Source organism: Pan paniscus, chromosome 14 (genome assembly GCF_029289425.2).
Source record: "Pan paniscus chromosome 14, NHGRI_mPanPan1-v2.0_pri, whole genome shotgun sequence".
NCBI classification, from domain to species: Eukaryota; Metazoa; Chordata; class Mammalia; order Primates; family Hominidae; genus Pan; species Pan paniscus.
In genome coordinates this window covers 115777177-115802242 of record NC_073263.2, presented here as the reverse complement: position 1 = coordinate 115802242, position 25066 = coordinate 115777177, and the positions used below count along the sequence as shown (strand labels likewise).

General features: G+C 47.9%; 1 protein-coding gene across 12 annotated transcripts; it reads right to left on the bottom strand.

Moving 5' to 3' along the window:
- Positions 1-111: 111 nt before the first annotated feature.
- UPF3A (UPF3A regulator of nonsense mediated mRNA decay) lies at positions 112-24481 on the bottom strand. 12 transcript variants are annotated; one of them, XM_024925275.4, is made up of 10 exons: positions 24051-24481; positions 23716-23822; positions 22899-23005; positions 19425-19523; positions 19196-19306; positions 14283-14338; positions 14034-14192; positions 6926-7086; positions 3888-4182; positions 112-1131 (listed from the first exon to the last, which is right to left on the bottom strand). In XM_024925275.4, the coding sequence occupies exons 1-10, from the start codon at positions 24255-24257 to the stop codon at positions 1003-1005; spliced, it is 1431 nt and encodes a 476-aa protein (XP_024781043.2). In that variant the 5' UTR covers positions 24258-24481; the 3' UTR covers positions 112-1002. The 12 variants fall into 12 exon arrangements, with proteins under 12 accessions (XP_024781043.2, XP_034792987.1, XP_034792991.1 ...); XM_034937096.3 differs by lacking the exon at positions 19425-19523; XM_034937100.3 differs by lacking the exons at positions 112-1131; positions 6926-7086 and having other exon boundaries at positions 3988-4182.
- Positions 24482-25066: the final 585 nt, after the last annotated feature.

The following is a 25066-nucleotide window of genomic DNA, read 5'->3' as shown; positions in this document are numbered from 1 at the left end:
CTCAGTGTCATCCAAACCAAGACAAGAGAAGATCTGTATGATTATGCTGTCAGGCATTTGAACTAACAAATCAGAATTTCCCTGACACAGATTCAAAGAATATTTCAGTACTTCTTTAACAAAATTTTAATTTAATAAATGGTTAAAATCGCAGTGCCAAAAATACATTGACATTTAGCAATTTCACTGAAAGGAAGAAACTACAGAATGCACGGTTTCAGAAAGCTATTTTAAGTTATTTACAAATAAAGTATCTAAAACTCAAAAACAGGCTCTATATGCTATATCTAGTTTATCCCTTCCCAAACAAAATTTCTGTTATTTGGGCAAATTCTTAAACCATGGTTTAAACCGTAATGGTTACAAACCACAAACACATCCATCCAAAGACTGAAACCGTTTTTATCCGGTCAGTGGCAAAACTGTTGAAAGGGCAATAGTTGAAGCTGTTGGGTTTTATATAGTGTGAACTCTGATAAATATTCCTACCAGGACTAAAACACAGCACGCTTTGCAGGCATGGCTGACTCACAAAGGTTGTAACGAACAAGAACTACTCTTCACTCGACACCATGGCTCAGAGGCCACCGAGAAGCAGGAGTGACTGACAGCTCCTCTGCTTACAAATGAATGAAACCCAAAGTGGATGTCGTTCTCACAGCACTGAAAGTGCTTCAGGACTCACACTGATCCAATACTAACTTTCTTCCCTATTTTACACATATTTTTCTACTGTCCAGTGGAAATCATTTTCTGTTTTGGCTAAACAACAAATACTAGTTTATAACAGGAATGGTAAAATCTGTGAGAATTCTGCTCAGTTTAATACAAGATCACTACTTTCTTTAGAATGGTTTCTGCGTGTTTCTACGTCACCCTCTGTATTTTTAGCTTCCAGTTTCCTGGTAAGGAGTAAGTTCTCCTTCCCAGTCACACTCGGGGTCATTTACATGTTTCTGGGATGCCCTCGCTCGTCCATGGAGGCCAGGTGCGTGCAGTGACTCACTCTGCCTCTTCCCTCTTCTCAGGACCAGTCCCCGAACCTTCTGCCTTGCAGATCCTCCTGTTTCCGCCACACTCTCGCGCTCGGAAGCGAGCTCCTGGATCATACAGCTGCAAGGCTGGCCGGTCCTGCCAGGATAAGAGGGCATGTTACTCTTCCAAGAGGTGGCAACACAGAAGGGTCAATATCTCCCTATATTTCTAGAACTTGATGATATGAATTGTCCAAAGAAAATCAGCCAGGCAGCTAAAAATCAGCCCTTTTTTCACAGCACTATCTCAGAAACCAGGCATTCTAAGGCAATTAAAAAAGCCATGTAAACACTGGTTATCTGGGCAAATGTTATTGCTCAAACAAGAACATGTAATCTGTGGGAACAGTACAATCATGACGTCCCCCTCTGAGTTGGGAAGTGAACAAAATGAGATGTGGACCCTCACAGATGGTTTCAGATCTGCCAACTAAAACTTATTAACCTGAGTAGTAAGCAATTTCCATGGGGCTTATCCCTGCCTAGCATGTACCAGCAGGGAGACTGAACTGGTCCCTTTTTAGAAAACATCACCCCATCATTTTATTAAACTCCTGGAGGCGAAGCAATAAAAATGACCCATGAAGTCCATGAAGGGCAGCTGTTGAGGGCCTGAAGAAGGCAACAGCCAGGGAAGCATAGAGTGGCCCTGAAGGCTAGTGTCAGCAGCGACAGCAGCACAATTCCTCCTGATGGGGCCACCAGCCCTGCCCCAGCACTGAAGGGGTGGCAGAGGAGGAAGGCGGCTTCCAGCTTCCGTAAGCCTCCTGCTCCACGCGCCTCCCGCTCCCTGCCTATTCTCCCTGCAGAGCTGCAGCCTTAGCCTCCAACAGCCACCAGGAGCCCAAGTGTGGGCTGCAAGGACGACCATGTGGGTACATCTCATGCGCTCCTTCTCCAGGATTCACCAGCTCACCTCTACCTCCTCCTGGACTGTGTGTGGAAGCCCACATCTGCTTACCACCAGGGGGTTTAACTTAATTTTCTTTTCCTTGGTATGAACCTGACCAATGGGAGGGGTGGGAACAGGCTCAGCAGGCCCCTGGACAGGCTGCCTGGAGCCAGCACGCATAGCTCTGTTTGTTTTTTTTTCTGAGACAAAGTTACACTCTTGTTGCCTAGGCTGGAGTGCAATGGCGCAATCTGGGCTCGCTGCAACCTCTGCCTCCTGGGTTCAAGTGATGCTTCTGCCTCAGCCTCCTGAGTAGCTGGGATTACAGGCATGTGTCACCATGCCCGCTTAATTTTTGTATTTTCAGTAGAGATGGGGTTTCACTATGTTGGCCAGGCTGGTCTCGAACTCCTGACCTCAGGTGTTCCACCCGCCTTGGCCTCCCAAAGTGCTGGCATTATAGGCATGAGCCACCGCACCGGGCCGACAATTCTGCTTCTTACCAGGGCAATACCTGTATACACAGATGGAGCATGGAGCCTGACCTTAGAAGTACATGACAAATGCCAGGCTCCCCGGAAAGTAGCTCCTGCACACAGCGCCTCATTCCCACCACAGCACTGTGCGGCTAAACACAGGAGCAAATGCTCCTCCACCTCAGGTCGGGGGAAACACCAGGCCATTCACCACTGCTAAAATAAGCCAACTGAAGACTGAGGACTCCTATGAGCAACGCCCTATCAAAAAGACACATGGCTGTACTTTGTGCACCCCAAGGTCCAGGCAACCCCAGAAAACGAGTATTCTAGAGGTGTTCATTCAAGGGTGAAGACAAGAAGGCTCTCCTCTGGCTTTCAGCCTTGACTTCACTGAAACTTTTTTTTTTTAGAGGTAATTTTGCTTTTCTTGCCTAGGCTGGAGTGCAATGGCATCATCTTGGCTCACTGCAACCTCCGCCTCCCAGGTTCAAGCAATTCTCCTGCCTCAGCCTCCTGAGTAGCTGGGATTACAGGCGCGCCACCACGCCCAGCTATTTTTTGTATTTTTAGTAGAGACAGGGTTTCGCCATGTTGGCCAGGCTGGTCTCGAACTCCTGACCTCAGGTGATCCACCCGCCTCAGCCTCCCAAAGTGCTGGGATTATAGGTGTGAGCCACCATGCCCAGCTACACTGAAACAGTTTCAAAGTGAACATCGTTCATACACACAACAACCTGGAAGGATCTGAAAGGAATTAGACTGAGTGAAGAAAGCCACTCTCAAAGCTCACATACTGTGTGTTTCCATTTATCAAGCATTCTTGAAATGACAAAATCACAGAGGCAGAGAACAGACAGTGGCTGCCAGGGGTTAGACATGGGGAGGGAGGTGAGTGGGGACTGGAACCCTAGGCAGCCCTCAGTTTGCTGGGAGGCCAGGGTGGGGCCTGGTGCTGTCAGAAAGGTGATGCCATCTGTAGTGCTGCGCTGGGAAAATGCAACCTGAACAAAAATTAGCTCCTGAAAAAAAAAAGTTGTTTGCTTGGCTAAGGGGGTAACCACAGTCCTGTGCTCACCGTCCGTGCAGATCTAACTTACAGGTGTTTGTGAGCCATGGGAATATTCACCAATAATCAGAATGTTGTTAATAATGTGGAAGAAACCTCCATGAAATATCATTAAAACTTTCCTTCCTGTCTCAAGGGTAAATTTAATAATCTTATTCTCAAGTGAATCATATAAACGTGCTGGTTTTATACTAAATAAAATCTTTCTTTTTCCTGGTGAAAAATAATTTGATTATCTGAGAAAAGATGATGACTAGTCTCACTCTGGGATCTGACTTTCAGGAAAAACTGCTCTTGAAAATGCTCAAAGCACTGCGTTCCCCAAGACACAAGGCCAAGTGGAGGTGACATGGTCAGCATGCAGCCTGGACCTTAAGACAGCCAGACACATTTTTCTTTTTGGGTTTAATAAAAACCTTGTTTGCCAGTCGCTCTTTTCTGGGTGCTGGACTGTCGTCACACCTCTGCGCTCTTCCCAGTCTCTCCATGGCCTCCCCCGGAGCCCCGCTGTCCTGGCTCCCCTTCTTCCCTCTGTCTTGGCCAGGTCCTTTCCCCCATCTCTGCTCATCCTCACTCCTTCTGGAAAGCCGTTCAGGCCCGTGGTGAGCTCTGTGCCTCCTGCCGTCATCCACATGGTGTCTTTGTGCTTCAGATTCTTGTTCTTGAGATCTCTCCACATCCCTGTGCTCTTTATCACTGCCGCTGTGTGACCTATGATTCAACACAAATGATCAGCAACTGCAGTAAACCGCCGGTTGGCTGCCCACCCTCCTTTCTAGACCACAGGTTCCCAGACAACAGGGACCCATGCGAAGTGCTCAGCGCTGCACTGCTGAGGCTGCACTGCGATGGGCACACAGCAGGCGTTGATAAAAACCACTACAAAGAGGAATAAATCATAGTAACAGTATCTGTCATTTCAGTTGAGTGACAGATAGGCAATATGCCTTATACTAAGGTACTTTTTTTTTTTTTTTTTCTGAGATGGAGTCTCGCTCTGTTGCCCAGGCTGGAGTAAAATGGCGCGATCTCAGCTCACTGAAAGCTCCGCCTCCCGGGTTCACGCCATCCTCCTGCCTCAGCCTCCCAAGTAGCTGGGACTACAGGTGCCCGCGACCACGCCCGGCTAAATTTTTTTGTATTTTCAGTAGAGACGGGGTTTCACTGTGTTAGTTAGGATGGTCTCGATCTCCTGACCTTATGATCTGCCCATCTTGGCCTCCCAAAGTGCTGGGATTACAGGTGTGAGCCACCGTGCCTGGCCATGCTAAGGTACTTTTTATACATATTTTCTAATTCTCAATAACCCTCCAAAGTAAATACCTTCTTTTGACCAGGCATGGTGTCTCACGCCTGTAAATCCCAGCACTTTGGGACGCCAAGGTGGGTGGGATCACCTGAGGCCAGGAGTTGGAGACCAGCCTGGTCAACATGGTGAAGCCCCCTCTCTACTGAAAATACAAAAATTAGCCAGGTGTGGTGGCCATGTGCCTGTAATCCCAGCACTCTGGGACACCAGGGGCAGGCAGATCATTTGAGGTCAGGAGATTGAGAGCAGCCTGGCCAACATGATGAAATCCTGTCTCTACTACAAATACAAAAATTAGGCCAGGCACAGCGGCTCACACCTGTAATCCCAGCACTTTGGGAGACCAAGGCAGGCGGATCTCCTAAAATCAGGAGTTCGAGACCAGCCTGACCAACATGGAGAAACCCTGTCTTTACTTAAAATACAAAATTAGCCAGGCATGGAGGGGCATGCCTGTAATTCCAGCTACTCAGGAGGCTGAGGCAGGAGAATTGCACGAACCCAGGAGGCAGAGGTTGTGGTGAGCTGAGATTGCACCATTGCACTCCAACCTGGGCAAGAGGAAAACTCCGTTTCAAAAAAACAAAAAAAAACAAAAATTAGCCGGGCATGGTGGCAGGTGCCTGTAATCCCAGCTACTCGGGAGGCTGAAGCAGAATTGCTTAAACCTGGGAGGCGGAGGTTGCAGTGAGCCGAGATCGTGCCACTGCACTCCAGCCTGGGCGACAGGGCGAGACTTTGTCTCAAAAATAAAATAAAAATAAAATAAAATAATAAAATAAAACAAAATAAAATAAACCTTCTTTTCTACAGATAAAATGACTGAGACTAAAGTGGTCCAGTGGCTGTCCTGGGAGCCCAGGTGCACATCCATCATGATGTGCAGAGTAAAATTAACTGACATTTAATAATGGCAGATTAATTATCTTTATGCATGTATCAGAATATTAAACGAATAGTAAATAAATGGCTGCTTCGCTCATTTGCCAGGGCTGTTGGGGACCATAAGGATCTGTAACCAAGTATGAATTCACAGCAGACACGTGGCAGTAGGTCCTGCTGTGTCATAAACTGTCACAGTAACAACACCGGTAACATCATCACAGTGCTTCACAATCATGGATTTGATAATCATATATAAATTTTATAAACAAAGCAATAAACCAAAACTCCCAAGAAGTAGAAAAAATACTTCATCAACTCTGAACGAAAGGCAGTGAGAAATCACACCTACGACTATGGCTCTGGGAAGCCGGCAGCCTAATCCCATTAGTCTTCCCACCTAAAATCCACGTCCATCATCCCCTGTGAGCCAAGTGGCCCTGGGCACCAGGAGACTGTGGGTGGTGAGAGGCAGTGAGTGGGCAGGAGTCCCGGAGAGGAAGGTAAGCCCAGGTGCCTGGGGCCCTGAGGATGGTGGATGCCAGGAGCAAGAGGGACAGGATCCCTCCTGACTGGCATCTGGCTGGTCTCTCTGGCCCACCGGGCAGATAATGCTGTGTCTGTCCCTTTCGCAGATGAGCTCCCTCCATAGAGCTGCACTGTCATATGCAGCAAAGGAAAAGAAAAAGGGAGGACCCACAGTGCACAGCCAAAGCTGCTGGTCAAGATCCACAGCCAGAGGAGCCAGGGACAGCTTCAACCAAAGGATCACAGCACTTAAAATTCTGTTTCTCTATCACAAAAGATCTGCCAGACCTAAAAGGGGGGGTTCCCAAATATGCAATTCTGTAGATAAATTGCAAGGGGGATAAAAGAGCAAAGGGCAAGATATCACAAACACAGAGAAAAATAAAAAACAAAAAACAAAAAACAAAGAAAGACTGGGAAGACAGATCCTGAAGACCTGACATGCAACAGCAGGAATCCAGGAGGCGGCTCAGGAGTAAAAGGAGGACATGGAGGCAAAAGCAAAGCAAACAACAGGAAGAAATCCCCCGATCTGAAGACAGACTTGAGACTGCGGACAAGACGAGTTCACTACGTTCCTGCCATGCTGATGGGAAATGAAGGCTAACGTGTACTCGCACACCCTGGAAAGTCTTGGATTCCAAGAACAGTGTGAAATAGGCATACTCGTATTGACAAAGCCTACGTCACCATGACTGGGAGCTGACGTGGTCATAACAATGAAAGCACGCTCACGTCTCCTGGGGCTCCTCCAGCGAGCCTTCCACAGGCCTGGCTTTTACGACTGCACCGGGGGCACAGGATTCCTGCTTGCCACCTCCAGTATCAATCTCCTCTCCTCTTTCCTTTGGTTTCTCTGTGATTGGTTCCTCTCCCTTTTCTGGTTTCTTAAGAAGCTGAGAAATTACAATGTTAGTAAAGTATCACCTCGAGAGCATATTTTAAAAGAAGCTGTTAAATAAATAATTACAAATATACCCCAATATTGAAGCCAAATGTTTGCACAGCAAAGAATTAAAGCTAAAGGTCCAAAAATGAGGTTTTTGGTTTAATACGTGGTGGAACATTCAGTGAATGAAATATTTTTTAGTCATGAAAAGTAAGGTAGGTTAATGTGATGCGAAGATGTTCACGTAATGAATAAAGGGCTAAAAAACAGAACGTGCACCACAATCTCACTTACACTTTTCTCTTTTGAGACAGAGTCTCGCTCTGTCGCCCAGGCTGAAGTGCCATGGCGCACTCCCGGCTCACTGCAACCTCTGCCACCCTGGTTCAAGCAATTCTCCTGCCTCAGCCTCCCAAGTAGCTGGGATTACAGGCTCCTGCCACCGTGCCTGGCTAATTTTTGTATTTTTAGTAGAGATGGGATTTCACCATGTTGGCCAGGCTGGTCTTGAACTCCTGACCTGTGATCCCCCAGCGTTGGCCTCCCAAAGTGCTGGGATTACAGGCATGAGCCACCATGCCCGGCCAATAGTGATTATTTCTAGATGGCAGAACTGAAATGACTTTATTTCCTTTCATCTATAGGGTCTAGTTTTCCTGAAATAGACAAGTATTAGTTTTGTAATAAGGAAAAAAATTTTTTTAAAAGGCTGCTTCCTACTGATGATTTTTAGAATCGTTTATAGTTTTCAAAACACTGATTATTCTCTTTCCTGAAACAGAATTAATGAACAAGTCGCCACGACATATTTCATCTGCCCTGTATGCCCCTGGCCTTTCTCCCTGGCTCTCTGTATAGTTTTTGAAACTAAAGCACCTCAGCTAACTTGAGAAAAGGGAGAAAAAAAAAAAAAATGGAAGCACCACAGACAGATCATTTGTAGAACAGAAATGGAAGGTGTACATCTGAGAATTCTGTTCTCACTCATAATTGCAGCATAGCAAGACCATACACAGATGCATTCAATCACACGTGTTCACTTGGGAACACAACGCATCATGCAAGGTGGAGCACTGGAAGCCGCTTCTCATCAAGCGTGGGCCCCGTGTCAGCTGTGAACATCCTCTTATTCTGCCTATGTGGAATCTGGGAACTTAAACATTTCCTTTCTGGTAACTGCCCATCTTTTATAAAAATTGCAACAGTAACATGTCTGTAATAAATGAGAGCCATAGGAAGTGCAAATCTCCATCCACCCATTCAACAAATATTCTGTGTGCCTAGGAACTGTTCTTACATTTCTGACACTGCACGTCTTTTTCAATACCACCTCTCCGACACCAGCTGCGTGCTCCACATTCAACTCAACTCTGAGACCATCGACCTGGAGTTAGCACCAGAACCCACGGGTCAAGGGCTCAGTCCCACAAGACTGCCCCCCTTTCAGATGACAGTTCCAAGTCCCAGTGTGTCACCGGTACTTCTGACCAGTCAGCAATAAATTCAGGGGTTCCCGATGGCCTCTCCTCAGATTTGGTAAGTTGCTGAAATGGCTCACAGAACTCAGAAAGGCACTGTCTTCTCGATTACTGGCTAATCATAAAGGATACAACCCAGAACAGCCAAACGGAAAAAATGCACAAGGTGGGTATGGGGTATGGTGTAGTGGTGCTTGGAGCTTCCATGCAGTAACCCTCCCAGCACCTTGATGTGCTCACCAACCCGGAAGGCCCGTCTATTTTTTTTTTTTTTGAGATGGAGTCTTGCTCTGTCACCCAAGCTAGACTGCAGTGACGCGATCTCGGCTCACTGTACCTTCGCCTCCTGGGTTCACGTGATTCTTCTGCCTCAGCGTCCTGAGTAACTGGGACTACAGGCATGCGCCACCATGCCTGGCTAATTTTTGTATTTTTAGTAGAGACGGGGTTTCACCATATTAGCCAGGCTGGTCTCAAACTCCTGACCTCGGGATCCACCCGCCTTGGCCTCCCAAAGAGGTGGGATTACAGGCGTGAGCCACTGTGCCTGGCCCCTGGAAGCCCTGTCTTTAGGCATTATTAAGGTTTCATGATGTAGGTGTGACTGATTCAGTCACTGGCCACCGGTGACCTCTCTCTAGGCCCTCTGCCCTCTCGGAGGCTAGGGTGGGACTGAAAGTCCCAACCCTCTAGTCCTGCCTTGGCTTTCTGGCCAACTAGTCCCCATCCTGAAGCTGCCTGGGGCCCCCAGCCCCTAGTCCTCTCATTGGCATGTAAGACACTCATATTACTGCAGATTCCCGAGGTCTGAGGAGCTGTGTGCAGGAACCAGGGCCTAAGACCCTGTGCTAGGCAGTAGGGAATGGCTGTGAATGAGACAAGAGGTGCCCCTGCCTCGAAGGAACTTGCGCCTGATGCACCACCTGAGGCAATGGTGGTCAAGGGGGAATGCTGTGAACAGTGGCAAAAATATGAAAAAGGAAACAAAGGAATAAGATAACCTCAGGTAGCATCAAAAGCTAAGAACAGACATGAAAGGAGAGTAAAGCATCAGAGACGCAGAAGAGGAGGGTCCAGGAGGGCTCTCTGCAGAGCCAAGACGGGAACTAAGACCAGATGCCAAGGAGGAGCCACGGGCACATCTGGGGAAGTCCCTGTGGAGGGAAACGTGCGGAGTCCTGAGGTGGAATCCGCTGGTGCATTCAGGAGAAACCAGCAGGCCAGAGCCGCTGGAGACGAGCTGGGGAGCACGCCAGGGCCGCTGGAGACGAGCTGGGGAGCAGGCCAGAGCCGCTGGAGACGAGCTGGGGAGCATGCCAGAGCTGCTGGAGACGAGCTGGGGAGCAGGCCAGCTCTGCCACGCCCTGCAAGGCTTCCGGAGGCCAAGCGGAGCGCATGGGCAGCTGTGCTCCCTCCCAGCCCTCGCCTGTGTGTGTTCACCCATGTGGCTCACTGCTTAGCATCCTCAGAGGAACGTTAAACAGCTGAGCTGTTCTGTGTGCTATATTTCTTTTCTTTTTTTTTTTTTTTGAGATGGAGTCTTGCTCTGTCGCCCAGGCTGGAGTGCAGTGGCGCAATCTTGGCTCACTGCAAGCTCTGCCTCCCGGGTTCATGCCATTCTCCTGCCTCAGCCTTCCAAGTAGCTGGGACTACAGGCTCCTGCCACCACGCCCAGCTAATTTTTTGTATTTTTAGTAGAGATAGGGTTTCACCGTGTTAGCCAGGATGGTCTCGATCTCCTGACCTAATGATCCGCCCACCTCGGCCTCCCAAAGTGCCAGGATTACAGGTGTGAGCCACCGCGGTCCAGCCTTTTTGAGATGGAGTCTCGCTCTGTCGCCCAGGCTGGAGTGCAGTGGCGTGATCTCAGCTCACTGCAACCTCTGCCTCCCAGGTTCAAGCGATTCTCCTGCCTCAGCCTCCTGAGTAGCTGGACTACAGGCGTGTGCCACCATGCCCAGCTATTTTTTTGTATTTTTAGTAGACATGGGGGTTTCACCATGTTAGCCAGGATGGTCTCGATCACCTGACCTCGTGATACGCCCGCCTCGGCCTCCCAAACCATATTTCTCTTTATTAAGAATAGCCATGAGTGCTACGCACGGTGGCTCATGCCTCTAACCCCAGCAGTGGGAGGATCACTTCAGCCCAGGAGTTCAAGACCAGCCTGGACAACATAGTGAGACCCCCACTTCTACAAATTTTTTTAAAATTAGCTATTCAGGTATGATGTTGCACCCCTGTAATGGGAGGCTGAGGCGGGAGGATCACTTGAGCCTGGGAGGTAGAGGCTGCAGTGAGCTGTGACTGCGCCACTACACTCCAGCCTGGGTGACACATTGAGACCCTGTCTCAAACCACCCCCCCACCAAAACCAAACAAAAAAATAGCAAAATAGCCATGAGCCATCTGTCTTTCTTTAAGCTGTTGATACACCTTCTTTTGCATTTCTCCACAGATTCCATTTTTCAGGCATTAAAAGAATTTCAATTTTCCACATGATTTAGAAGTGAAAGACCCCCATACTGAGCACAGATACTTATTAAAAGCTAAACCAGGCCAGGCACGGTGGCTCACGCCTGTAATCCCCAAACTTTGGGAGGGTCAGGCAGGAAGATCACTTGAGTCCAAGAGTACAAGACCAGCCTGGGCAATACAGTGGGAACCCCATCTCTACAAAAAACAGAAACAGGGTCTCTCTCTGTTGCCCAGGCTGGTCTTGACCTCCTGGGCTAGAGCAATCCACCCGCCCTGGTCTCCCAAAGTCCTGAGATTATAGGAATGAGCCATCATACCCAGCCAACTTTTCTGTTTTTGACTGCTGACCATATCAGAAACAAATCTATGGTTCAATGATCTCTTCCCCACCCTTTCCCTAAGCTATCTTCTTTCCCCAAGTCCTGACATTTCATTTTTTTCCTCATATTGTACAATTTTATTGAATATAAGGTATTCAATAAATAATAAGTAATGAGTGATACCTTAGGTTCAAATCTAGGTTTAGTACTGAGGAGATAATGGCTGGTCCCAATTCTGGCCAACACATTTCACACAGAGAAAAACTCCCTCTATGTATTAAACCACAATCATAACCACAGAAACCACAGAAAAAACTCAGCAAGAAATACAGAAACTCATTAGTGCTACCACAAAAGAAATGATAAAACCCGGTTCTGAGTCAGCCTTCACACAGAAAGGCAAAACCAGTGGTTTTCAAATGTGTATTTTTTAATCAGGGAAACTTTTTTTTTTTTAAGACAGAGTCTTGCTCTGTCGCCCAGGCTGGAGTGCAGTGGCGCGATCCCGGCTCGCTGCAACCTCCGCCTCCTGGGTTCAAGTGATTCTCCTGCCTCAGCCTCCTGAGTAGCTGGGATTCCAGGCACACGCCACCACGTCTGGCTCATTTTTGTGTTTTTAGTAGAGATGGGGTTTCCCCATATTGGCCAGGCTGGTCTCAAACTCCTGAACTCAAGTAATCCGCCTGCCTCGGTCTCCCAAAGTGCTGAGATTATACGTGTCAGCCACCCCACCCGGCCAGGAAATTTTTTTTTTTTTTTTTTTGAGAGGGAGTCTTGCTCTGTCGCCCAGGCTGGAGTGCAATGGCGCGATCCCGGCTCACTGCAACCTCTGCTCCCTGGGTTCAAGCGATTCTCCTGCCTCAGCCTCCTGAGTAGCTGGGATTAAGGCGTCTGCCACCACGCCTGGCTAATTTTTGTATTTTTAGTAGAGACAGGGTTTCACCATGTTAGTCAGGGTGATCTCGAACTCCTGACCTCGTGATCTGCCCGCCTCGGCCTCCCAAAGTGCTGGGAGGAAAACTTTTTTTTAAAGGAAAATGTAGAGGGTGGAGAATGGGAGGAGGGTGAAGACTGAAAAACATCAGGTACTGTGCTGATTACCTGGGCAACAAAATTATCTGCACACCAAACCCCAGTGACACTTGATTTACCCATGTGACAGACCTGCACGTGTACGCCTTGAGCCGAAAATGAACACATAACACACCTGCACGTGTACGCCTTGAGCCGAAAATGAACACATAACACACCTGCACGTGTACGCCTTGAGCTGAAAATGAACATGTGACACACCTGCACGTGTATGCCTTGAGTCGAAAATGAACACGTAACACACCTGCACGTGTACACCTTGAGCCGAAAATGAACACGTGACACACCTGCACGTGTACGCCTTGAGCCGAAAATGAACATGTAACACACCTACACGTGTAAACCTTGAGCCGAAAATGAACACGTGACACACCTGCACGTGTACGCCTTGAGCCGAAAATGAACACTAACACACCTGCACGTGTACGCCTTGAGCTGAAAATGAACACGTGACACATCTGCACGTGTACGCGTTGAGCTGACAATGAACATGTAACACACCTGCACATGTACACCTTGAGCCGAAAATGAACATGTAACACACCTGCACATGTACACCTTGAGCTGAAAATGAACACGTGACACACCTGCACGTGTATGCCTTGAGCCGAAAATGAACATGTAACACACCTGCACGTGTAAACCTTGAGCCGAAAATGAACACGTGACACACCTGCACGTGTACGCCTTGAGCCGAAAATGAACATGTAACACACCTACACGTGTAAACCTTGAGCCGAAAATGAACACGTGACACACCTGCACGTGTACGCCTTGAGTCGAAATGAACACGTAACACACCTGCACGTGTACGCCTTGAGTCGAAAATGAACACATAACACACCTGCACGTGTACGCCTTGAGCCGAAAATGAACACATAACACACCTGCACGTGTACGCCTTGAGCTGAAAATGAACATGTGACACACCTGCACGTGTATGCCTTGAGTCGAAAATGAACACGTAACACACCTGCACGTGTACACCTTGAGCCGAAAATGAACATGTGACACACCTGCACGTGTACGCCTTGAGCCGAAAATGAACATGTAACACACCTACACGTGTAAACCTTGAGCCGAAAATGAACACGTGACACATCTGCACGTGTACGCGTTGAGCTGACAATGAACATGTAACACACCTGCACGTGTAAACCTTGAGCCGAAAATGAACACGTGACACACCTGCACGTGTACGCCTTGAGCCGAAAATGAACACGTGACACATCTGCACGTGTACGCCTTGAGCCGAAAATGAAAGTTGGAAAGTTAAAAAAAAAAAAAAGAGCGTCAGCAGCAGCCCAACGTGTGCCAGCATGGGGCTCCTGTGGGGTGTGCTCCCCACTGCACACCCAGGAGGACAGGCACCCAACAGCAGCCTGAGGACTCCCAGGGCTCAGGACGCACTGTGATAACCACTGCTGTAGGATGGAAAGAAAGATGGAAAAGATGGGAAAAAATAACAACACAATATTAGATTAATTCAGAATGTTTTCAAAATTCTAAAGAACTAAGACATGTAAAAAGTGTAATTACTACAGCAGAACTATTTTTGGAAAAAGGAAATGTTTCCTCAGAATTACCTTAATCCTCACTTCTTTCTCTGCAATTTTCTTCTGTTTATCTGTCTCTTTTTTTCTGCATCTTTCTTCTTCTCTTCTTCTTCTTTTTTCCTCTTCCCGCAAACGTTTCTTTTCTAACTCTCTCCTCCTCCGTTCTTCTCGCTTCTCTTCTCGAATTCTCTAAAGACATGGAAGAGCGTGTGTATAAACTGCCTGGATGAGAATGGCAGAAGCAGGGAGGGTGTTCATCAGGTAAAGGCCCAGACCTACCTGCTTTTCTAATTTTCTATTTTTAATATATTCCAAAAGAGGTGTGGTTCTTCTAGCTAAAACACAAAAATTGTAATATTGTATTTAACTCCTAAAGAAAGATGTATTTTAAATACTTGTTTTGAATGTAATCTTTAAAATAAATACGGGAACCATATCATTACTTTTTAAATTTACACACTGTCTCCAGGGGAGTTTTTATTCCATTACTGTCAGGTCAAGTAATTTGAAAGTATCAACAATTTCATACATAGTAGACATCTAATTCCTGATTCTTAAGGGAGGCTTAAAATATTCCAAGATGATATTTTTGTAGGTGCCTTAAATCATTAAATAACATATATTTATTTTGATACATCGCATATTCTGAGAACTTTTTCGTTTTCCGTTCTCCAAGCAACAGTTTTAAAATAACATGGATTCTTGTAATGTCTTACAATATATACTCCATAAAATCCCAATGATAAGACATACAACTCTGGATTGTAGTTTAGAAAATGACTCCACATGGGCCGGGCGTGGTGGCTCACACATGTAATCTCAGCACTCTGGGAGGCCAAGGCGGGCAGATCACCTTAGATTGGGAATTCGAGACCAGCCTGACCAACATAAGGAAACCCCGTCTCTACTGAAAAAATACAAAATTAGCCGGGCGTGATGGCACGCGCCTATAATCCCAGCTACTCGGGAGGCTGAGGCAGGAAAACTGCTTGAACACGGGAGGAGGAGGTTGCAGTGAGCCGAGATTGCGCCACTGCACTCCAGCCTGGGCAACAACAGCGAAACTCTGCCTCAAAAAAAAAAAAAAAAAGAAAGAAAAGAAAAGAAAAAGAAAATGACTCCATATGGCGCTGCTGATTTCAGAAAAGGCACCAACTACTAGGGAATGAACATTTCTACAGACTCTATCTTGGTCCTTCGCTTTCATGCCCGACCTCTCAGATCTGACCTGGATGTGGGTGCCCAGGCAAGCTAGAGGCCCCACAGGCCCCACCTCAGAGGGACTTGCGCTGACGTGGACAGGCCCCACATCCCACCAACACAAGGACACAAATGGGAAGGGGGAAGACGGTCTGGGTCTATTCTTGGGTCTGTAAGATCTCAGACTCAACAGGGCTGGGAAGAATCCCTGGATGTACCTGAAAACTGACACATCATCTCTGGAATTCTGAGGACCAGGAATGAATCAGGAATCATAGGAGAAGCCCTGGCCAGGGATCCATCACTTGGAACTGAGGACCCCTGACACCCTGACATCATAGATGAAATGGCACCTGTCCCAGAAGCCCTTCCCCAGGGACAGTCTGTGGTTGTAGGGAAGAGCCGATTGTCCCAGGAGCCCTGCCCCAGGCACAGTGGTTGTAGGGAAGAGCTGATGCAGGTACAAATGCCACATTTCGTGGCAGACACAGTTGCCACAGAGAACACTCCCCCAGGGGTCCCTGGGCTGACCATGAACTCTGGCTCAGGGTGAGTACAGCACACTGGCTCAGGTAAATGGTCAGCTCTTTGTAATGGGCAAATTATCTTAAATCAGCCAGGGTTCTGCTCTGCTCTGTGGAAAGCCTGAACTTGTCAGCCAGGAGCCGGGCGAGACCACCTGGATGTGTGGGGAGGCTGACCCCAGACTCCGCTTGCCCACCTTCCTCTTCCTATAAAATGTCTGCCCTATCACCCACATGGATCACGGGAAAAGTACGTTAGACCCTGAATAAGAAAGTGTTTTACACATCATAAAAGTATGTTATTTATCAGACAGAATACGCACAACCATGCAACAGAACACAAGTAAACAGAAGTCTCAGAGCTGAACCCAGGCCTGTCTGCTCTAAAGGCCGATGCACCAGACTAACTCAACAACTCCAGAGTCCTTGCCAGAAAGAGCTTATTAGTATTTCCATTTAACACTTGCTTCTCAGACCTGTGCAGAAGAATCCACTGGAGGCCAAAAGCTTAGAAAAGAAAAAGGTAATCTGCCATGAATTGCCTAAAATTTCTTTTTTTTTTTTTTTTTGAGACGGAGTCTCACTTTGTCGCCAGGCTGGAGTGCAGTGGCGTGGTCTCGGCTCACTGTAACCTCCGCCTGCCGAGTTCAAGCGATTCTCCTGCCTCAGCCTCCCAAGTAGCTGGGACTACAGGCGCATGCTACCACGCCCAGCTAATTTTTGTATTTTTAGTAAAAACGGGGTTTCACCATGTTGGCCAGAAAGATCTCAATCTCTTGACCTCATGATCTGCCCGCCTCAGCCTCCTAAAATGCTGGGATTACAGGTGTGAGCCACCACACCCGGCCAAGTTTCAATTTTTAATACATAGAAACAGCAATCACAAAAACAAGGAAGACTCTACAGCCAAGTCCTGGAATGAATGAATCGCTCCCATCAGGGATGGTGGATTCTAAGCCACATTCATTCATTCATTCAGCCAACTTTTGTGAAGCATTGGCTGTGCAGCAGACTCTCGGGGAGGTGCCAGGACATGCCCCCCTCTCCCCACCCCGGCAGGAGCCACGTGTCTGCCCCAAAAAGGTATGTCTCAAAACAGCCCTAAAGTGACCGATCCTATGCAAGGGGACATTTAAAACAAAGTGAGATGGAAATGGGAGGGGCAGGGAGATGAGGCCTGTAATTAACGTCTAATTTGCTGCTTCTAGCTCTTCTTCAATTTATCAAGTTCTTAAGTGAAATCTCGACTTTGCCCCCAATACTGTCCTACCCTCATGTTCCCTTGTGTATAATGGTGCCACAATCCACCCATCTGTTCAAGCCAAGCACTGGAGTCTTAATTCTTCCTGTCCCCTTACCTCCCACACCCTATCCGTCTGTCGGTCCTGTCCAGTCCACCTCCAAAACACACGCTCAACTCTTGGCATCCACAGTCTATCCCATGTGACACCACCAAAGTGACGGGGACAAATAATCAGACCATGCTACTCCCCCAGTGGCTTCCAGTTGCCCTGGAATGAATCTAAATGTCTTGCAGTGCCCCGAACCTCCAACCACGCTGCCCTCACCCATGTGTGCCAACCCCACAAGCCTGCACTCTGCGCCTGCAGTGAAAAGCGACAGCAGCCGGCCCTGCCCCTGGCGCTTCCTTCCTCCACTGCTCAGCACGGCCAGTCTCAGCTCATCTCCTGACCTCTTTCCCTCCCGCAGCCAGTCTCAGCTCCAGCTCCACCACTGTCTTGGAGAGAGTCTCCCAACCTCTTTCCCTCCCATATTCCACTTTGTCACATCAGTGGCAGTGATTACACACTGAGGTGCCCTGGTTGGACTATTCCTGCTCCTGCTTCCAACCTGTCATCCCCGATGGCAGGCAGAGGCCTTGTGCGACCTGCTTACCACTTGGCCCCATGCTGAGGCCCAGAGTCAGTGCCCAGGCAGCATGCAGCCTCAGCATATTTTGTTTACTTTAGTGATCAAAAGCCTTATTACGGCTAGGTGTGGTGGCTCACGCCTGTAATCCCAGTACTTTGGGAGGCTGAGGCAGGCGGATCATCTGAGATCAGGAGTTCAAGACCAGCCTGGCCAACATGGTGAAACCCATCTCCACAAAAATATAAAAATTAGCTGGGCATGATGGCGGGGGCCTGTAATCCCAGCTACTCAGGAGGCTGAGGCAGAAGAATGGCCTGAACTGGGAAGGCAGAGGTTGCAGTGAGCCGAGATTGTGCCACCGCACTCCAGCCTGGGCAACAGAGTGAGGGGGGGGAAAAAAAGCTTTATTACTAGATAAATGAAGAAAGTGAATGGACTATTTCAGTAATATTAATCTTTTTTTATTAATTCAATCAACATTTACTAAACTCCTGAACTTTTCTACAACCGTGAAGATGAAAATATAGTTCCACTGGGGAGACAAAACAAGAAGGGAGTTTATGTGGTGGGAGACAGACAGGAAAATAAATGATAAACAATGTGGCTGTCATGTCACATCAATTTTATTGGTTTTTTGAGATGGAGTCTCGCTCTGTCACCAGGCTGGGGTGCAGTGGTGCGATCTCAGCTCACTGCAACCTCCGCCTTCTGGGTTCAAGCGATTCTCCTGCCTCAGCCTCCTCAGTAGCTGGAACTATAGGCACGCACCACCATGCCCTGCTAATTTTTTGTATCTTTAGTAGAGATGGGGTTTCACCATGTCGGCCAGGCTGATCTCGAACTCCTGACCTTGTGATCCACCCACCCTGGCCTCCCAAAGTACATCCATCTTGATGGGTGGGCAGGGCACAGCCTGGGCGGGAGAGATGAGAGGTGAAGAACCAGGGCTTTGAGGAAAGGAGATCCACAGAGAAGAGAAACACTACCAGGTGTGTCTGGGACTAAACAACAACAGTTTACCTGATTTTCATGTTGGTGCTACTGGGAAGTATGTTGGTGCTACTGGGAAGTAACTATTTCTAAAGTACACCACTTGTGGGCATGGGGTGGAAGGCTGGATTTAAACTCGATTCTGTGCTCTGGCTGGGCTTATCCACAAGTTGGCCTGGCTCAGGGAGCCTGGCATTTGTGTTGAAGCAGCAAGATGACCTCACCACAAGCAAAACATCTCATTCCTATGGGCTCCTGAGGCATCCGTCTGTGACCACTGACTTCAACTATGTGACACAACATGCCTTCCCTAACGCTCAGGAACAGACCATTCATGTGTCTTCTGCACTGCTAGTTCGGAAGCATCATAACTTAAAATGATCTTAACTAAAAAAATCACGTGCTCTCCATCAACTAACGCTCAGAAATATTTTCCCATGCTGCCATCTTGCCATTCTTTTGTCAAAACTGGAAATCACTCTACATTTCTGTCAAGCCTGTAACAAGTTTCAACTTGTTATCACAGTCAAGAAAAAGAGAAAAAACGTATATCCTCTACGAGTAAATCTCTCAATAAAGAAAAGAGAAGAAATGAGCAAAACAGACCAATGAGCTCTCTTGTCTTCGCCTCCATCTCCCCCAGCAGAGTCTCAGGGTTGGCACTGGTCTTCTCTTCCTCCACCCAGTAGGTTTCTAAAAACTTCTTATATTCTGGATCTAGACATTAAAAAGTAGAAAGAAAATAAATATAATCTTTCCCAACTATGGGAGAATTACATTTGCTCAGTGTTCTTAATTTGGCAGCTTCATAACGTAGCACTTGGAAAGGGCTCACCATCTTCGATGCTTCCAGTCTTGGCATCTTTTTTTCTCAGCTTCTTTTTGGCTATCTTCTGGAATGGAGCAAACTCTACCACTGCAGGATATTCTAGGCCTTTTAACAGGAAACATGTTCCAGAAGCCATTCTGAAATTCTACTACATTCATTTCGGAAAATAATGACCTAACTTATTTAAACAGTAAGTGTAAAAACGACAATGCATTATTACTATTTAAACTATAATTCATCCTTCCAGTAAGAGATTAAAAAAAAGATTTAAAAACCTACAATTTTATTATACTTTCAAGCACCTGCAACCTTAACACGGCAAACTCCAGACTTAAACAAGGATGAACTCATGGTAAGAAGAACATTTACTAAAACAATCCATCATGTTGTGGTGGTTGCATAACTGAAGTTGTTCAAAATTCATCAAATTGTTCACTTTAAAAGGGTGACTTTTACCATATGTAACTTACACCTCAATATACCTGACCTCCCCAGCCCCATCCCAAATAATTTATCGTTGGAATACCTTTAAATAATCAGATTTCTTAGCTACACTTTACATTTTATTTTAAAAGGTTAATTCAACTATCAATTTGTTATTTAAGTTCAAGAAAATTACTTTGCTTAGAAGACACCATGGCTAAAATAGAGGGTTTCAAAGGGTTTATAGAATATTCCAGGTGAAATCTGCTTCTGATAAAAGTGGAGAATGGAAGTCATTAGAAACTAACTTCATTGCTATGTGGGGGAAAAACAAATACACAAAGAGAAATGTTCACTAAGAGAACCTGCTATATGCTGAATCATCAAATGGAACACTGCTACCTTGGTACTAAACCCACTGAGTCATTTTTTTTTGACTTGTCAGTAATGGTCAGGTGACTGAATTATAATTCCTTTAACTGGGAGACATTTTTGTGCCAACCTCCACTATCCAGAATAAAGTCAAGACTCAGGGGGACGGCAGGGCACTGGACCAGCAGGGACGATGTCCAAGTCACCGCTCCACCCACAAGGCCTAGCACACAGTGGATACTCATTCAATGGCAGATGACATACTCCCTGATTCCAAAGCTGAAAGTAATCAGTGTGGTACTGCCATGTAGACAGACACATCCATCAAGGGAATAAAATAGAGAGCACAGAAATAAACCTTTGTAACACTTGGTCAACTGATTTTTGAAAAGGGTGCCCAGACCATTCAATGGGGAAAAGAAAGTCTTTTCAACAACTGGTGCTGGGAAAACTGGATATCCACAGCCAGAAGAATGAAGCTGGACCCTTACCTAACACCTTATACAAAAAGTAACTCGATATGGATCAAACCTAAATATAAGACCTGAAACCATAAAACACTTGGAAAAAAACACAGGGGAAAAGCTCCATGGCAATGGATTTGGCAATGGGTTGCACATGACATCAAAAATACAGGCTTAGGCCAGAGACCATAAAAACAACGGCAGGGCAGCGGCTCACGCCTGTAGCCCAGCACTTTGGGAGGCCAATGTGGGGGGAATCGCTTGAGCTCAGGAGTTTGACACCAGCCTGGGCAACATAGTGAGACCCCATCTCTAAAAAACAAAACAACGACAACAAAGATAACCAGAAACAAGGACGACTGGCCCCTTGCTCACTACAGGTGGGAACCTAAAATGGCGCAGTCACTGTGGAAAACAGTATGGTATAAATTTTGTGACTTTTTTTTTTTTTTTTTGAGAGAGAGTCTCACTCTGTCACCAAGGCTACAGTGTAGTAACACGATCTTGGCTCACTGCAACCTCTGCCTCCCAGGTTCAAGTGAGTCTCATGCCTCAGTCTCCCAAGTATCTGAGATTACAGGCACGCCCCATGATGCCTGGCTAATTTTTTTTTTTTTTAGTAGAGACAGGGTTTCACCATCTTGGCCAGGCTGGTCTCGAACCCCTGACCTCAACTGATCTACCTTCCTCGGCCTCCCAAAGTGCTGGGATTACAGGAGTGAGCCATCACACCTGGCCATGTTACACATATTTTACACACACACACACACACATATACATACACGTACATACACATACATATTTTTTCGCTCCGTCGCCCCGGCTGGGATGCAGTGGCATGATCTCGGCTCACTGCAACCTCCACCTCCCAGGTTCAAGCAATTCTCCTGTCTCAGTCTTCCGAGTAGCTGGGACTACAGGCGCCTGCCACCATGCCTGGCTAATTTTTGTATTTTTAGTAGAGACAGGGCTTCACGTTGTTGCTCAGGCCGGTCTCGAACTCCTGACCTCGTGATCCACCCGCCTTGGCCTCCTAAAGTGCTGGGATTACAGGTGTGAACCACTGTGCCCGGCCCACCAATATTTTTTAAGTGAAAAAGGGAAACTGAGTAAGTTACTGAATAAATGAGCAATGAACACAAAGGTCAGTTCAAGCATCACATTTGCTTCTAGTCACAGGAACTAGCTTGGCTAATGCTTATTTTTTTAACAATCTTTCTAGTCCTTACCCCTCATTGGAGAAAAAGAAAACACTCATCAGTGTCAAAACACGTGGAGTCGGAAGAGGGTGGCTGGGGAGGGGAGGGCAGAAAACAACTTGCTGTGAAAGGTACACAAACTTGACAGCCAGGAACACAACAGCAGACAGCCTGACAGGAGAAGAGAAGGAAAAAGATGAAAGCAGAACCCTAGAAGTACTGATAAGGGAACTATTGAGAGTAGAGTTGAAGACTGCTGTCTCCGCAGGCAAAGCTGTTTAACAGCAGTCAGTGACTTCCTGGTGACATTATCATAAATGGTACAGTCATGAAGGATGCTGTTTAGGAAGACAGAAGTCAGTGTACATTTTGGAAAATTCCTATCAAACAGGTAAAATAGTTTAGCTTTAGAACCTAAAAAGATCAAGTTCTCTCATGCAAAAAACTCACTCATGAAAACCTTCATTCTCTGACGATAATACATAAATAGGCTGTCACTATTACACAGAATTTCTGGAATTTTTTTGGATTAAATAATAAAATTAAATAATTTCAATTTTTAATATCTGCACATAATTACAGTAACATAATCAAAATTTATAAACTTATTTTAGTCTGAGAACTTTTTAATTAAAATGCACAAATAGACCAGATGCTGTGGCTCACGCCTGTAATCCCAGCACTTTGGGAGACTGAGGTGGGAGGATCACTTGAAGCCAGGAGTTCAAGACCAGCCTGGGCAACACAGTGAGACCCCCGTCTCTACAAAATTTTTTTTTTAAATCAGCCGATCATGGTGGCACACGCCTGTGGTCCCTGCTACCTAGGAGGCTGGAGGATTGCTTGAGCCGGAGTGTGAGGCTGCAGTGAGCCGTGATTGTGGCTGCTGCACTCCAGCCTGGGCAACAGAGCAAGACCCTGTCTCAAAAAATAATAATAATTTAAAAAGCACGAATATTCTAGCAATACTTCATTAGTATACCTACAGATTATAATAGATTTTTAAAAACCAATAATCCAACCTTTGCTGTCAAGGAAGATATATCCATCAAAACGATCTCTAAAAAGAAGGATGTCATCAGGATTCCTAAAATTAATGTATGCTCTTGAGTAGAGATGAGGATAAAGACTGAAATAAGAGATAACAGTGAAAATGGTTAGTGAAAAATACAACAGTCCATTAATTTAGCCTCTTTTTCCTTTTCTGGGCACAACAAACTACTTTAGATAAAACTTTTGTGCCAAATCATCTCAGTTAATTGTAACAACTTGGATATTCTTTAGCAAAAACAAACGCAAAACGTTAACTTTACAAGGCAGAACTCAGGTCCCTTCTCCACTGCCTAGAATCGGTCCTCCGAGGCTGAAACCCTAAGGCAAGGCCAGGGCGCACTCCCAGAGGAACCCGTGGCGCCGAGAGACTCTCCTGACTTGGGGACCCTCTCCGGTATTTAAAACCGCACTGGCTGCGGCACCAGCGTGGAGGCCACAGGAAGAGCCGGCGCCCTCCTGGCCCCGCAGCGCCCCGTCCGCGGACGAGCAGGGAAGCCCGGGAGGCGCCGGGCGGGCAACGCTGGTCCTTTCAAAGGCACCCGCTTTCCTAAGCGTTAGCCGTCTGAAAATCATCCGCATTTTTAATGTAAACCACATCTGTGTTTCTTTGTTGGTGGTATTTTTCTTTGACGGAACTGACACGTTTTACTGAAATGTATTTATTCAAAAAGCTCACACGACTCCCATAAAGGAGAAATCAGGGTAAGGAACGTAAGGCAACGAGACGGCCACCGCCGCCGAGCTCTGGGTTCCGCCCTCTCTTCCTCCCCTCGGGGCGGGCCTCACCTCAGGTCGGCGGCGAAGAACTCGAAGTAGTCGTGTGCTGGCAGCGGGCGCAGCTGCTCCTCCAGCTGCTCCTTGGTGAGGCCCGGAGGCAGGCGGCGGATGACCACCTGCGGGAAGCGCGCGGCCGTTCCCACCGGGGCGGAGCGTGGACAAGATGCTCAAAAGGCACCGCGTACCGCGCTGGGAGGCCCGGCCCCCGCCCCTCCCTCCCCTCCCTCCCCTCCCTCCCCTCCCTCCCCTCCCTCCCCTCCCTCCCCTCCCTCCCCTCCCTCCCCTCCCTCCCCTCAGGGCCGTCCCCTCCTCGCGAGGTTTGCGCGCCCCGCCCCCGCCCCCACCTTGCTCAGGGCCGTCCTCTTCTCCTCGCGAGGTTTGCCCGCACCGCCCCCGCAACCGGAGGACGAGGTTGGCGCCGTCTCAGCCTCCTGCTGCTGCGAGTCGCGGTGGAACTGCACTTCTAGGGCCGACAGCTTCTCCCTCCCGCTCGGGCCCCGCGCGGCAACGGCCGCCCTAAGGCCTCCGGCCCCCTCCTTTTCCGAGCGCATCCCGCACTCTCCGCCGAGCCGCGGCCGCCAGCCCCCGACGAAACCTCGCGAGAGCTCGGCCGCCCCAGCCCCGCCCCTCCTCGAGCCGCGGCGGTCGGGGCCGCCCACGAAGGGGTCAGGCGCTGCGGGACTAGTCGGGGTCGGGGTGGTGACCTCCGGCCACACAGCCTGGCTTTCCGCCGGGTCAGGCGGCCCCTCAGGGAGCGGCGGCCGCGGTTTAGGGCGGCCCCGGAAGCGGGGCGCCGGCGGCTTTGGTCCGGGCGTGGTGGGAGGAGTTCGCGGACAAGCCGCCCTCCCATCCCAGCACCGTTTTTATCCCACTCCCCCAGGCTCTCCGTGGCCGGGGCGCCATGAGAGCCGGGTTCGCATTTGAATTATTTTTTTGGAGACAGTCTCGCTCTGTCGCCCAGACTGGAGTGCAGTGGCGCGGTCTCGGCTCACTGCAGCCTCTGCCTCAGCCTCCTGAGTAGCTGGGACCTACAGGCACGCGCCACCACACCTGGCTAATTTTTTTGTATTTTTAAAGTAGAGACGGGGTTTCACCTTGTTGGCCAGGGTGGTCTCTAACTCCTGACCTCAAGTGATCCGCCCACCTCGGCCTCCCAAAGTGCTGGGATTACAGGCATGAGCCACCGCTCCGGGCCCTTGCACATATTTTTTTATGAACACACAGGCAGCAGCACTTTGATTACAGTAACTTACATGGAAGTTATTTTAAAATGGCTTTCCCCTTCTCTTTTTCATGTAGGCTGCATTTTTCATCTGCAGCACGCTTTCTCTCAAGAATCTCAAGCACACACAAGAAACCA